Here is a 15,928-nt window from a genome sequence, read left to right on the forward strand (position 1 = left end):
GGAAAGGATGGAGGGCTCCTTCCAGGGTGGTGTAAAATCCTTTTAAGGGTGGTTTCCTCTTAGGGTGGGGGGCCCATTGTCCCTGCCTGCCTGTCTTCCAACTATCCTTCATTAGTATGTACACTGTTGAATTTTATTTTCTCCTGTTAATCTGTCTCATGTCAATTTGATTCTTGGTCCAACTAGAGAGATCTTGAGGATAAAGGAAATTCTTCCTCCCCAACAATGCACATGCAAGACACTCACACACAAACACGGATTTCTGTTGGATATATTGGCAAGTGAGTGAGAGCTAAATTTTGAATCTTCAAAGCCCAATGCTTTTTATTTTAAATCACAATTACATCAAGAACGTCTTGCTATCAGAATTTCTTTTCTTATTTCATTGCTATAAAAGAAATACCTGTTATTTGTGTAAGTGGCGTGTAAATCTGCATGCAAGAGAGTTTACTGCGGGTTAAGCTGAAACACATAAGAGAGATAAGGAGAAGAAGCAGGAGCAGGAGTGCGGAGATGAGGAGGAAGAGACGAGATAAAAAATCTTTCAAAGGCTTCTTCAAGGAGGCGGACATGGAAGAGAGTTTCTGCTAAATTCTTACAGGGTTGAGAAAGGCATTTTATGCAATATTGACTTATATAGTGGAATTGGATATACAACCAATTCTATTTTCCCCGACTATTAAATAGGGCCACAGCTTTTCCTTCCTTGCCCCTCTCCCCAAGGCCTCCCCGAAAGCAGGAATTGCTGGAATTCCTGGCATACTTTAGTTTCAAAAAGTCAGTGTCCTTTTAAAGATTTGCTCTTTATAATGAAAAATCAGCTACTTACAAACTTATAGATAAGGAAAGCCTGCAGAAAATGAATATATCAAATTATATATACACAGATATATATTTCTTTTAGAATCTGTAATTGGAAAGATTTTTTTCATTACCTGTTTTACAGGTTTTCCCTCCCCTTTGGTTAGAGAATGGGTTTTTTAATTGTCTCATTTATTTTGCCAGTCTCAGAAGTCCTTTGGAAACAGATTTTTTATTCTATTTCAAATAAGTAATACAAAAGAGGTTCTGGGATTCACTGGGGTCAAACAGGAAATAGAGTACAGATTGGAAGATAAATGAATTGAGGATTGAAAGAGTCTTGAATCATTTGATGAACAATAGCTTTCATAATCACCACTTTGGGCCTTTTTTTCACATTGATTTCAGCCATCAACTAGTCACATTTATCAGGTCTTGATTTGATGGTGGTTGGATTTTATAACTCAATAGACATCAATATCTTATAGCCCAATAAAATTTGATACAGAGCCTTTACTACAAACTAGCCCTGTCTGAAACACTAGTGTTATCCGGTTCACCAATCAAATACTGAACGCTTAAATAAATGCTAGAAAGAAATGGCGTTTTTTACTTCAGCAAAAGCATAAACTTAAAGAGAGAAACGAGAAAGGAGGAATTGAAAAGGTAGGACAAAGGCAAAGGGTGAAAATGCAGGGCATGTTGAAACTGAGAACAACTGTTGCAGGAGTCTTCACATCGGGCTCCCTGCTCAGTGGGGAGTCCACTTCTCCCTCTCCCTCTGCCCCTGCTTGTGTTCTCTCTCAAATAAATAAATAAAAATCTTAAAAAATTTTGAAGCGCAGTTGCTGAATCTACTCACCTTGTGACTGCCCAAGATGAGCCTCAGAAGTTCCCTTGCTTATTAAACCTGCTGCCTACTGGTCTGGGGTGGCCTGCCTCTTCCTCCCCTCTCTCCTTTTCCTCTCTGTATTTGGGGCGGGGATGCAATTTCAAATTTCAGGTAGCAAACCAACACCATTCTTCACTGACTGTTCATCCAGGACCTCTCTCTCGGCCCCATAAGGCCATCCATTCCTCCTCGTGTGGGTCCCTCCATCTTCAAAACAGCCAGTGCATTAAATTCTTCTTGTGCCTCCAATTCATTCTTTCCCTCAGGACCCTGAGTACTACTTGCCACCGGGTGTTTGTGCCCGGTGAGCACGAAGGACAAAGCCGGAGTCACCACAGCAGTCTGGAGGTGGGAAGGGTTGGCAGGAGTTTCGGATGGCTAAATCAAGGTTTTGCAAAAGTTACGGTGCTCAAGCTGATGAGGTGGTGTTATTGCAACCGGTCCCCTTCATGGGAGTATGCTCTTCTCAGTTCCTGCCCTGTAGTGTTGTCTGTATTGATCAGGTTCTGCTTTTCTAAAGGGACTCAAACCAACAGTGGATTAAATAAGATTTCAGTTTATTTTTTTTTTTAAGATTTTATTTATTTATTTGAGAGAGAGAGAGAGAGAGCACGCACCAGTGGGGAGGAGAGGGAGAAGCAGCCTCCCTGCTGAGCAGGGAACCTAATGCTGGGCTCCATCCCAGGGCCCTGGGATCATGGCCTGAGCTGAAGGCAGACACTTAACTGATGGAGCCACCCAGGAGCCCCAGATAAGATTTAGTTTTAATTCTCTCTCAAAAATCCCAGCAGGGCTGGTGGCCTTGCTATGTGATCTTGTCAGGGCTCAGTCTCCCTCTATATTCTTATTCTATCTTAAAGTGATCAGATGGCCCACCATAATAATTGCAGTGAGCCGGAAAAGCAGGATAAGAGGAAGGAGAAGGTATCTTTCATCATTTGAAAACACCACTGTAAGGGTCCAATTCAGAAGTGCACCCATTGGTTCCATTAATACTCAGGACTTATTTGCATGGCCATGTCCAGCAGCAAAGGGGGCAGTGGAATGTAAAAAATGTAGTCTTAGTCTGTATAGCCATATGCATATTGAACATTCCTACCATGATAGAAGGGGAAAATGGATTCTGGAGCACAGTTAGCAATCTCTGAATAGATGTCTGTATGTAGTAAGACACACTTGTTACTAGCAATTGAGAAGCTTGTATCCTTTGGCCAGATTCAGCTGGTGGCTTTCTGTCATTCACTCTATTCCGTCTAAAATAATGGATTATTTTTCTCTTAGTTCATGTTACTGATATTAGGGAATGAGACTTCCTGTCTCCTTCAAGGGTCCTTCTGGCTGGACTAAGAATCACATTGACATGAGACAAGTTAATAAGGGGAAAACAAATTGAATGGCATACATATGGGGAATCCACACAGACATGGAAATTCCCTGTACATACTATTAAATTTGATTTTCTGCTGTTAATCTGTCTCATGTCAATTTAATTCTTAGTCCAGCTGGAAGGAACCTTGAAGGGGACAAGAATTCTTGCTCCCCAACAGTTGGCACAGGTGGCAGGATACTTTAACTCACTGAACGCTGCTCAGCTGGGACCCTGCTGCAGCTGAGAGATTGTTGGGACATCTGACACACAAAGGCAGAAAGTAACGTTTCCTATTATATCAGCCTCCCAGAATCTCTAGCTGCAGGGTCTCATGTAGCAAGAGTGGCAAGAGTCCTTTTTCTCTCCCTAAATTTAGATTAGCAGGAGAAAGTATTTGTGGAACTAGTTCCTTGGGCTAAGGAACTCTTTGTCTAAAATTAAGTACTCTTTGGTTACTTCTTTCTTTCTTTCTTTCTTTCTTTCTTTCTTTCTTTCTTTCTTTCTTTCTCTTTCTTTCTTTCTTTCTTTCTTTCTTTCTTTCTTTCTTTCTCTTAAAGATCTTATTTATTATTTATTTGTCAGACAGAAAGCACAAGCGGGGGGTGGGTGGCAGGCAGAGGGAGATGCAGGCTTCCCTGAGCAAGGAGCCCCCAGGACCCCAGGATCATGACCTGAGCTGAAGGCAGATTCTTAGCTGACTGTGCCACCCAGGCACCCCTACTGATCCATTTCCTACTAGAGATAGACTTTGTTTTCTTTTGTCTGTGCCGTTTCTGTTGTCACCTGTTGCTAGGGGACATCTTGGAAGAAAAAGCCACAGAATTGGCGGGCATGAATTAAACACTTAAAAGCCATTAGAACACTGGCCACCTCAAGAAGATGACTGTGATAAGATAAATTGGTCACAGGACAGCTTAGACTAACTCTAGGTCGCCTACCAACTGTTACTAAACTTAAACTTCTCTGTGCACCTGATGTGCAGTGAGCCAGTGTCTGAGACACCAGTTTTGAAGCCAAGAAAGCTTCATTGTCCGAAAGCCCAACAAGGAGGCAGGCGATCATTCCCAAGACTGCCTTGCCCTGTTGAGCCTAGGGACAGCTTACATATGTTTGGGGAAGGAGGTGAATATATGAGAGGAGTATGTGGCATCTCCTGAAACCTTGAGAGAGGGGGTCCTTGAAACAATCTGGAGCTATGCATTCTTCTGAACAATGAAGTGCCTTTTGGGACTTGGTACAATCAGTTACCTCTGTTAACTTTAAGACAAATGTTACTGTCCAGTCCCCGTTGGATTTCTACAGTTAGTGGGTAAACAGGGAGTAGGGGCAAAAAAGGAAAAGTTAATGATTGTTCATGCATGAGGTTAAGAGGTGCATAAAACGTAAGTAGGCAAAGAGACAGAACGTGGAGGTAAATTAATAATTCAACTAATACAACTATAGTTCTACTTATGCTTTCCAAACAGGTCCGGACACCACGAGTCCAGCCTCACCAACCTCAAGAAGCCTCTGTGTAATGGGGTACACTGTAAAACAACAGAGTCCCCAACCTGACAGCACATTCCTCCTAGGTATTTGTGTGGCTTCAAGGGACCCAAGGCTTAAATAAAGCTGTTAGATTTTTCCTTTTGCCTTATTTTGTGTCCTAAGAGCTTGGCTATGTGACCACTGTGTATATTCTCTTTGGTCTCCACCACCCAGAGGGGGCACTTACTGGAGTGCCCATTGGTAGCCAGTCAGATAGACTGGGAATCCAAGTCCACCCTCCCTGTCTGGCTGTGCCAGCTCTCAGGGGTATTTGTCATGAGAGGTTCAAGCCCATGGGAACTTTAGTCATCTCAACCTTTGTTGCTTGTTAGTGCTCGAATGTTCCATTCCAGGAGTGCCTGCCTTGTGTGACAGATCAGCAGGTCTGAGACTGGAGGTGACTCATGTTTTCATGGGAGAGCAGAGGCACCATTTCTGCTACACCATCCTTACCACCTTTGCTTTCTTAGACTAATTTCAGGAGTTAACTGTTGGATCGGGGGACTGAATCATCTATGCTCTCTCTGGACTTCTCTAGTGTCTTGGGTTAAGCCATTAAAAGGCTTACTGGTTTAAGTCACTATTAATAGATCCTACTTGTCAATGACCAGATGATGAATCCTTGATATTGGCCATATATATATAGAATAAAGAGCTCTCGATTGCCTTACTAGTATAATGGCTAGCCTTAGGGACTCCCTTAACAAGGTAAAAGAACAGAATGTAGACATAAGACACAAAGAAATGTCCCCATCCAATGTAAATTCCCCTTCTTAAAATCTGGCCACATATGCCTATTTTAGCTTCGCTTTCCCTACAAGACTGACAGAGATCACTCTAACGAAATCTCTAGGTTCAAAGTATACAGGTTGCTCATGTAAATGCTGGAAGCCAGAGAATGAATTTAATAAAAGCACCCAAGACTGGCCATAAGGCTCACTTTGTTTCTACTTTGCAGGACTGTGTGATCAGGCTCTGCCAGACACAGGTTTTCCTATACAGTGTCCTTTGCAAGAATATCCTGCACCCCTCCCACTGCAAAGAAATTCATGTCCCCTGGATAGCAGCAGAGCTTTTAAATTATAAAGTCTTTTTACCCCTCCTTTCAAAAGATCCTACTGAATTTAGAGAGTAATTAGATTATTTGACTATATTTACAATCTTCCCTTCACAGAGGATCTAGATGACCAAAATTTTTCCTAGGCCTTCCTACACATGATTTGCAAAAAGCCAATATTCAGAGGCTAATAGAAGCCAAGGTTAAGTTATGTACCCAGAAAAAAGGCTTTTGTTAAAGTGCTTTATACAGACTTTACAAAAGCATAAAGCTTTCAGTTCCCATTTTAGTTAAGAATTCTCCCCGATATAAAGAAGCAAATTTAGTTAAAAAAAAAAATGAGCCACTCCTTTGATATTCAGGCTGTAATCCAGGTCTGTGGGGAATTTAGCAACAACTGTCTTTATTTCACAAATCTGTAACCAGAACTACGACTCTGGAAACAAGTTAAAGCCCACCTATTGTAACCAATCGCCAGACTTCACCTATTCCTGTCAAAATGTTTGTGACTATTATAGAAGAGCAGGATATTGGAACAAAGTTGTTTTGTACTTTAAAAAAAGGAGGGGAGAGACAGGAATATGGCAATGGAGTTGTATTCATCTCACGAATACAACTAGACAACTATCGATTCATCCTAAATACCCTAGAAATAGACCCGAAGACTGACAGAACAAACTCCACAACTAAAGGGAGAGATGAGGTCACATTAAAGGAGGTAGGAAGGAGCGCCTGGGTGGCTCAGATGGTTAAGCGTCTGCCTTCAGTTTCAGGTCATGATCTCCAGGTCCTGGGATCGAGCCATAAGTTGGGCTCCCTGCTGAACAGGGGAGTGTGCTTCTCCCTCTCCTTCTGCCCCTCTCCCTGCTTGTGCTCTCTCTGCCTCTCTCTCAAATGATTAAATAAAATCTAGAAAGAAAGAAAAAGAAAGAAAGAAAGAAAAAGAAAGAAAGAAAGAAAGAAAGAAAGAAAGAAAGAAAGAAAGAAAAAGAAAAAAAAAGAAAGAGCCAAGGTGTGGTTTAGGGGAGAAACTGATCCTGGCCGCAGAAAAGGGTGAGAGAGATTGGAGCACACGGTGCACAGAAGAGCGTTTCCCCATAGCCACTGCCTTGGAATAGTAAGGGGGACTGAATTTCATGACTTCTTGCAACCAGCAGGGCTTAAAGCCGGAGTTTTAAAGGTCAGCAGGATTGGCTGGGATAGAGCCTAGAGGGCATTGCCAAATTATGGCAACAGCCCAAGTGTCCCTCCACTGATGAATGGATAAAGGAGATACACACACACACACACACACACACACACACACACACACACACACACACAGAGGAATATTACTCAGCCATTAAAAAGAATGAAATCATGCCACTTGTAACAACATGGAGTTAGTATGATGCTAAGTGAAATAAGTCAGTCAGAAAAAGACAAATACCATATGATTTCGTTCATATGTGGAAATTAAGAAACAAAACAAATGAGCAAAGGGAGAAAAGAGAGAGGCAAAGAAACAGACTCTCAACTATACAGAGTAAAGTGATGTTACCAGAGGGGAGGTGCAGGGAAGGATGTGTTACATAGGTGATAAGGATTAAGGCGAGCACTTGGTTTTTTGGTTTTTTTTTTTTTAAGATTTTATTTGTTTATTTGACAGAGAGAGACAGCCAGCAAGAGAGGGAACACAAGCAGGGGGTGGGAGAAGAAGAAGCAGGCTCATAGTGGAGGAGCCTGATGTGGGGCTTAATTCCAGCACCCTGGGATCACGCCCTAAGCTGAAGGCAGACGCTTAACGACTGTGCTACCCAGGCGCCCCTAAGGAGGGCACTTGTGATGAGCATTGGGTGATGTATGGAAGTGTTGAATCACTATATTACACTATATATCACTAATATTACATTGTATGCTAAGTGGAATTTAAATAAAAACTTGAAAAGAATAAATTAACGTTGCTGAAAAAGAAAGACATATATGCTTATATAGGCATAGAAGAGTCTGGCAGGATAATAAAAACACTGGCAGGGGCGCCTGGGTAGTGCAGTCGTTAAGCATCTGCCTTCGGCTCAGGGCGTGATCCTGGCGTTCTGGGATCGAGTCCCACATCGGGCTCCTAGGCTGGGAGCCTGTTTCTTCCTCTCCCTCTCCCCTGCTGTGTTCCCTCTCTCGCTGGCTGTCTCTCTGTCACATAAATAAATAAAATCTTTAAAAAAAAAAAAACAAAAAAACACTGGCAACAATAGCTGCTTCTATATTGTTTTTGAAATTTGTAGCATGTACCTATATTGTTTATTAAAAATTAATACAAAAAGGTAAATTTTAAATAATAATTACCCTGAAACTCTAGAAAACAATATTTTTACATTCTTTCTCTGTCCCTTGAGATAATAAGTCTTGTCATGTCTTTTAAATGTAAACACAGACCACAATCTACTGAGACCTGGGGGAAAAAAGAGAAAGAGGCCTTTTAAAAATACAAATGACTTGGGGTGCCTGGGTGGCACAGCAGTTAAGCATCTGCCTTCGGCTCAGGCAAGCCCCACATCAGGCTCTTCTGCTATGAGCCTGCTTCTTCCTCTCCCACTCCCCCTGCTTGTGTTCCCTCTCTCGCTGGCTGTCTCTGTCTCTGTCAAATAAATAAATAAAATCTTAAAAAAAAAATACAAATGACTGAAGGAGCTCTTATGCCCAGACTCAAGAACCTTTGGTAACAGAGATATGCTCCAAATATCCACACTGAAAAAAAAAAATTAGACACTCTCCCTGTGCCTTTGTGATATAAATTTTCTAACCCCATCTTCTCTAAGACTTAAGAGCCATTGTTTGACATGAAAACTTTAGGGAAAAGTTTTTAATATAAATAAATAAATAAATAAAGCAAAGTATTTAAAAATTGGGCCTATAATGACCTTTCCACAAATATTAGTAACATCTTGTCTGTGTATTATTTGTCTGTGTGTGTCCATGTATGTTGTAAATGTGAGATATTTTTCTATCTTCAGATGGTATTGCTAAAAATAATTCATAAAAGGGCTCTATTTAGTTGGCTTGAAGGCAAGCACTTGTAAGGATTGGGTATTCTAAAATTTAGATCCAAACTAACCTAAATGTTTTTTAAGTTCACATGACCTGGAAAAATTTTTGGTATAAAAGCTTAAGGGTGTTGGCTTAATTAAAATAAACATGTCTTTAGAGTTATCAGCATTAAATATAAAACTTTTATTTTGCTTACCAGAATATGTGTTTATTGTGTTTACCAAAAAGTCGTTTACATTTATGGTATCCAGTTGCAAAATTTGTCAGGAAAAAAAAAAGTAGAAAAATATTTGACTTTAATGTCTTGTGAAGTTTTGTGGGTAGTCTAAGCATAATTGTTAAGAACAAGTAAATTAAATAGATGTAAGATTAAAAGATTGTAGGTAAACTTTTATTTTTATTTTAAAAAGATTTTATTTATTTATTTATTTATTTATTTATTTATTTATTTATTTGTCAGAGAGAGAGAGAGAGCACAAGCAGGGGGAGCAGCAGAGGAAAAGGTAGAAGTAAGTTCCCTCTGAGCAAGGAGCCAGATGCAGGGCTTGATCCGAGGACCCTGGGATTGTGACCTGAGCCAAAGGCAGACGCTTAACCAACTGAGCCACCCAAGCACCCCAAGGTATCTCAAATTTTAAAGTCTTACTAAGTTAAATGATGAGTAACATAACTTCATCAATAATCTAGATCATTTCCAAATAAATAAAATAATGAAACATTAAGTTCTGAACATGGTTTATCAACTTTTGTCTTTTTATAGAGAAACTAAAGATAAATTTGAGTCCATTAGTAAACATGTTTTATGCTTTACTGAAAGATCATATTATGAAAATACATTTCTAGAAATTGTGAAATGATGTGGGAAACAACGGCAGAAGAAAAATTATGAAATTTCCTTACTACTTACAGCTCACTGACAAGTCCCTGAAACACGCACAGGGACGATCCTCTGGAAATTGAGCTGTTAATCCTCTGCTAAGGGCAAAAGGCAATCTTAGGATCCTGTAAGTCTACATTAACATGTAAAAATTCCTTTGGAAACTTCCTTGATCTCTACACCCCAAGATACATGTTGGCTATCATCCCCCCAGCATATGGCCCACCCATATACATCTGGAGAGTCTCCTGAGTTTTTACTAAACAGTAACAGATAACCTTTTCATAACAATAGCTAGCCCCCTCAGGATCCCGGAAATCTTGTTTCCAAAATATCTGGAAGGCTTAGGCTATCCCTAACCCCCTCCCAACTTGAAAGTATATAAAGTACAAAATGACCCCAGGACATCTCTCTCTTTCCAGTGCTTTAATAAAACCACCTTTTTGCACCAAAAGACACCAAAGACACCTCAATAATTCTTTCTTGGCCGACGGCTTCGAACCCTAAAGTTTCTTTCCTACATCATAGAATATATTCATAAATTTGCCAATCCAAAGAACTCTGGTGTAACAGAGTTTACAATTGCACACTACTTAGTTTTTTTACTAGAAATTAAGGTTTCTAAGCATTAAGAATTCTAATATACGTAATCAAGACTAGCAGAAATAATAAGGAAAACAACTCTATGTGTGAGAAAAATTAGATATGTGTTTTTGGTAAGAAAAAATATGAGGAATAAAAATATATGCTAGTTGAGGGAAATGAAGATAATTTTGTGCTAAAGTGACGCTGGTTATTTAAAGACGAAAAATTTAGGACAAGATCTGAATGTAGAAAAAGAAAGTTGTAGAAGGTTTATGGAGAAAGAATCTTTGAAAAATTTTATGTGTGATCAGTACTGGCTGAAATTAAGATACATTTAAATGAGTAAATGTGTTTTAATTTCAAAAGTACCCTGGTGCAAAGTTTTTGTTTTCTTTGTTAAAAGTGCGAAGTTTTTTTTGAAATACTGATCTGCTCTTACTAGGGGCCAAGGGTAGGCAGCCCCAAGATAGGCCACTTTGGCATGAACATTATTTTAAATTAAAAGTGATGAAAACCCAGCAGATTCAGGAAAAGCTCCTTACCTCCCCCTCAACTGCCTGCTTGTATCAGGAAGAGAGCAATTAACAGAGATTCCTATTTACCTAAGAAACGTATTTGCATAATAGGGCAAACTTTGTTTTCTACCATCTTCTTTCACTGTCTTGCTAATGATCTTTCTCCCCTACTTATCCTCCAACCCCTGCCCCTCTCCTTAGCTCACATAAGCTTCAAGGTGCCTGTCGGAATTTCCACGTCTGTGTGGCTTCCCTGTACATATGTACACTATTAAATTTGATTTTCTCCTGCTAATCTGTCTCGTGTCAATTTGATTCTTAGTCTAACTAGAGGGACCTTGAAAGGCAGAGTAAATTCTTTCTCCTTAACATCCTCGTAAGGAATTATAAACAAAAGTTTATCTTTACATTTTAAGTTATCTGCCTAAAACACAATGATTCTATGTTTGCCGAAATAATTTCTTGTATTTTTCAGGTCTTTGGTTACTTAAGAAAACTGAGTCTGAATGTTAAAAGAGCAAAAAAAATTTTTATAATAATATTTTTTATTATATTATGTTATTCACCATACAGTACATCCCTGGTTTTTGATGTAAAGTTCGATGATTCATTAGTTGCGTATAACACCCAGTGCACCATGCAATACGTGCCCTCCTTACTACCCATCACCAGCCTATCCCATTCCCCCCCTTCCCCTCTGAAGCCCTCAGTTTGTTTCTCAGAGTCCATAGTCTCTCATGCTTCAGTCCCCCTTCTGATTACCCACCTTTCTTTATCCCTTTCTTCTCCTACCGATCTTCCTAGTTCTTATGTTCCATAGATGAGAGAAACCATATGATAATTGTCTTTCTCTGCTTGACTTATTTCACCTTAGCATTATCTCCTCCAGTGCCGTCCATGTTGCAGCAAATGTTGAGAAATCGTTCTTTTTGATAGCTGAGTAATACTCCATTGTATATATGGACCATAGCTTCTTAATCCAGTCATCTGTTGAAGGGCATCTCAGTTCCTTCCATGATTTAGTTATTGTGGACAATGCTGCTATGAACATTGGGGTGCATATGGCCCTTCTCTTCACTACATCTGTATCTTTGGGGTAAATACCCAGTAGTGCAATGGCTGGGTCATAGGGTAGCTCAATTTTTAATAAAAGAGCAAAATTTTGCTCACAAGTATGTAACCTGTATTTGCCTTTGATATCTTTTATTGTCTCTTTGGTTAAATGGATAATTAAATATTGTTCCATAATGATTTGTGATCCTGTTCAATCAAATGTTCAAAACTTTTGATATTCCTTCACATACTTCCCAAAATCAAATTCTAAAATGAAGTCTTTTGACTAAAATCTAACTGAAAATTTCCCATAGGCCACTGGAACGTTTAAAAAAAACTGTGAGAAATTAAACTGAATTGACTTATTGGGTATGTTAAGTTACATGGCAGCAACATTGTGCGAGAAGTTATATTAAACCCTCTTAGATTATATTTATGTAGATATAGTATTAAAATAAGTCTAATAAGAACTATATGAAACACTTAGCTATCTGATGTCTCGGTATGTTATTATCTTGAAGTGATATGTGTCACAAAAATAACCAAATTTCCTCGTCAATTGCATGGTAATGATCTCGACCAGATCTGTAACCATGGCCATGTTTAAGTCTTTTATCATTTACACACAGTTATACTTGTACTCAGATGCCTTCATAAAAACTCCCTGTAAGTTTGCTTCATCTTCAATGAGACAGAAAAAAACCTCTGAGTACAGGCTTCTGATAACCTTAAGATCATAAAACTGAACTAGGTAAAAATTTCTGAAACCAGTGGAAAAATTAGAGTCAAGCAGAACAAGAATTAATAATATGGGATTGAATGAACTGAGGAAGATAATTATACTTTTTATGACTTCTTGTTTGGAATATTGCTGACTTTTAAAAAATATTTTATTTTTTCAGATTTAAGAAAACTTTTTCTCTTAAGCTGACTTAACAGCAATTTTAATAAAACATACCTTTGTGAACAAGTTGAAACATGTACCTTTTCTCTGTACTTGAACCCTCCGGAATTCAGAAACTCTTCAGTGAGTATTCTTTATTCTTTTTTCTTTTTTTAAGGTTTTATTTATTTATTTGAGAGAGAGAGAACGCGTGAGAGAGCACAATCAGGGAGAGTGGCTGAGGGAGAGAGAGAAGCAGGCTCACCAGGAAGCCTGATGTGGGACTTGATCACAGCACCCTGGGATGGTGACCTGAGCCAAAGGCAGATGCTTAACCTACTGAGCCACCCAGGCACCCCTCAGTGAGTATTCTTATATTTTTATGGCAATGTATGTATTTGCATAAATTCAATAAAACTCAGTTCTTGTAACAGGGCACAATTGGAAACACTGGTTATATTACCAAGGCTTTGACTGAAATGTCATATCTGAGAAAGACATGTACAGGCTCAGATATGACCAGACAGCTTTAAAGAACTAAGGTTGACTCTATGGAGCCAAGGAAGCCCCTTGGAAATCTCAGCCTGATACCTTGCTTACTTTTTTTTGGAAATGACTTATTTTACATAGAAATTAGTGTTAATTTGGCTGTCTTTGGTAAAAAGAGGGTGGTTTGTAGAGAGAAAATACGTTTAACATTTTGATTTTTCTCCCATTTTTCTGATTGGAATCATTTGAGATCTAAAACTGCCTTTTTTCCGAAGTCCTGAAAACTAAATATAAATTACTTGATGTACGCTTCAGAGACATTGCCACAATAGGTCATAAATGGACAATCTTCATGCCTATTGCTCAGTGGACCTGTTTAAAGGACTGAAACAGTTGGTGAGAAGGGGGAAACAGTGGATTTGAAGGATAAATAACTGGCCAGCAAATGGAAAGGCCAGGCCTCTCAGAGTGAAAGTTATGTACGTTGGCACGGAGGAAGTGAAAGTATAAATACATATATGTAATGTGAGTATATATATTTCTATGTATGTTTATATATAAGCAGATATAAATATATTTATATCTATATATTTTTGTAAATATAATAAATATATAAAATTACACAGTATATATCTGCAGAGCTTGACTCCAAATTAATAAAGGTTCCTAGAAGCAGCATGTTGTGAAGTTATGGTAAGAGGCAGATTTAAGGCAGGGAAATACCACTCACCTAATACGTTTTAAAACTCTAAGACCATCACAGCAGATAAAGAATGAAGAGAGAGTAGGGATTGGGCAGTGTGAATCTGGGCTTGTTAGAAAGGTGCTCCTCTAGCTAGAAATGAAAAGGTTTGATCTCAGTCTTCTGAGCAACACCTCGGTTTCACAAATGAAGAAACTTAACACTAGAGTGGTTAAGGAAACTTCCAAAGCTTCTGTACTCAGTGTGTGGTCCTTGGACCTGCTGCGTTGGAATCACCTGGGACCTTGTTACAAAACAGTTTAGGCCCTGCCCCAGATCTACGGAAACATAATCTGCATTTTAACAAAAGACCCAGAGGATTGCTATTACAGTTTTAGTAACCATAGCCTAAAGGCCAAAGAGCAGGACACCCTGGGGGCCCTGACTCTGCTTCCAAGGAATTCCTCTGTTACTGTTCCATTTTTTTTTTTTTTTTTTTTTTTTTGCTTTAATAGACTCCGTGGGCACATCACTTTCCCTGCTCTTTAAGCTTTGTCTTAAGAGAGGTCCAGAAAATGCCCACCCCACAATGTGATCTTAAAATCCTGCCAGGCCATGACAAAGTGAGATGCCTCTGGGATCTGGGCTGTCATAGAACGTTTCCAGCGTCTCTGGTGACGCCTGCGATCCCTGTGTTCTTTCGCCTGCATTCTCTGTTCGGGAAAGCCGACGCACAAAGTTTGGGCTGCACCAATGGGGGTGGAGCTTGAGGCGAGCGCGCGGTGTCTGTAGGTTGCCTAGCGACGGCGTCCATACTGGCCCACTGTAGGTCAAGCCAGCTACCGTTTGCAGGCCACCTAGAGGGCCGCCATGGAGACTGAGAGGGGCTCCCTGGTCCCCGGGGAGGTGGAGAAGGAGGTGCAGCTGCGGGTAACCCCTTCGGAGGTGAAGTTCCTGAACGCGCTGGCCGGGAGGGTGTACCGCCTCCCAGTTACTGTACACAATCTCGGCCATTGCAGCCAGAAAATCCGGTTTCAGGAGCCCCTCAAGCCACAGGTAACACACTCGGGGATGGAGCAGGACCTCAGGAGCGTCAGGGCTCTGAGAACGCCTCCCCACCTGGGTGCCTGCTTTGTCCCGGAGAGTAGAGGCCGGGCTCCTGCGGGAATGGGGGCAGGATTGACCTTCCCAGGGAGCGGTGATATAGGTCTCTCGGTGTTTATGTGTGCTAGCCTTTTTGTTTTGTTTTGCTTTGTTTTGTGTTTTTACTTTTTTTTGGCTTTGGGAGACAGGATGGAGAAAAGTAGATCTAGAACCTCCCAACTTCATCATTCTGGGTTTGGAAAGAAGGGAAAGGGGGTTCCATGTCTGTCTCCTAACAGCCCAGATTTATGCATATATACTGTAGAATTACATTAACAAAATTCATATTCTAACAAACATTTGTTGAGCACCTACTATGCAAAATTAATGTTTCTAGAGGCTGTCCCAGTCTTCTGATTTAAAAATTGACAAAATTGTACCTCAGTCTGTTATTTTAGATCATGTGTGTGAGTGGATGTTTACTATGATCACCTGTTATCAAGAAAACTTTTGCTATAAGAAAGGTGATAAGAATTTTTGATATGTAAGTGATAAATGACATGTAAGTGATAAATAACCTGATTTTTTTTGGTGGGACATTCCTAATGATAAATAGTATTGAATGCAGCAGAACTTCTAGGTACAGAAATAGAAAGGTATCTGTAATTTTTTTGTTAAAATTACATATGTTTGTTTGAAAAATGTACTGTAATGAATAGAAAGACAATGAGAAAAAGGCCTTTCATGTTCTACTTTTTACACTTAAAATAATTGATGTACCATTTACCTACACTAAAGCGCACAAATCTCGGAAGTAAAGTCTGATGAATTTTTATATATTTATACACCCATGTAGCCACTGTTGTGGTCAAATCGTAGAATATTTCCACCACTCTAGAAGGTTCCCTTCAGTACCTGGAGTAATCACCCCATGGAGGTGACCACTGTACTGATTTCTAACACCACAGATTAGTTTTGCTTCTTCTTGAGTTTCATATAAATGGAATCGTGCTTTGTTCATTTTTATATGGGCATGTTTTAACAATAGTAATAAATATTTTATAATAAAATAGTACATCACAAGAGGCTAT

General features: G+C 39.7%; 1 protein-coding gene across 1 annotated transcript in view; it reads left to right on the plus strand.

Moving 5' to 3' along the window:
* Positions 1–14,580: 14,580 nt before the first annotated feature.
* CFAP47 (cilia and flagella associated protein 47) overlaps positions 14,581–15,928 on the plus strand; it is a 484,475-nt gene continuing 483,127 nt past the window's right edge. Inside the window, exon 1 of the mRNA XM_034649559.1 lies at positions 14,581–14,810. Coding sequence (XP_034505450.1) covers positions 14,625–14,810 — 186 coding nt within the window. The 5' untranslated portion in view covers positions 14,581–14,624. The remainder of the gene's footprint in view (positions 14,811–15,928) is intronic.

Source organism: Ailuropoda melanoleuca, chromosome X (assembly GCF_002007445.2).
Source record: "Ailuropoda melanoleuca isolate Jingjing chromosome X, ASM200744v2, whole genome shotgun sequence".
NCBI classification, from domain to species: Eukaryota; Metazoa; Chordata; class Mammalia; order Carnivora; family Ursidae; genus Ailuropoda; species Ailuropoda melanoleuca.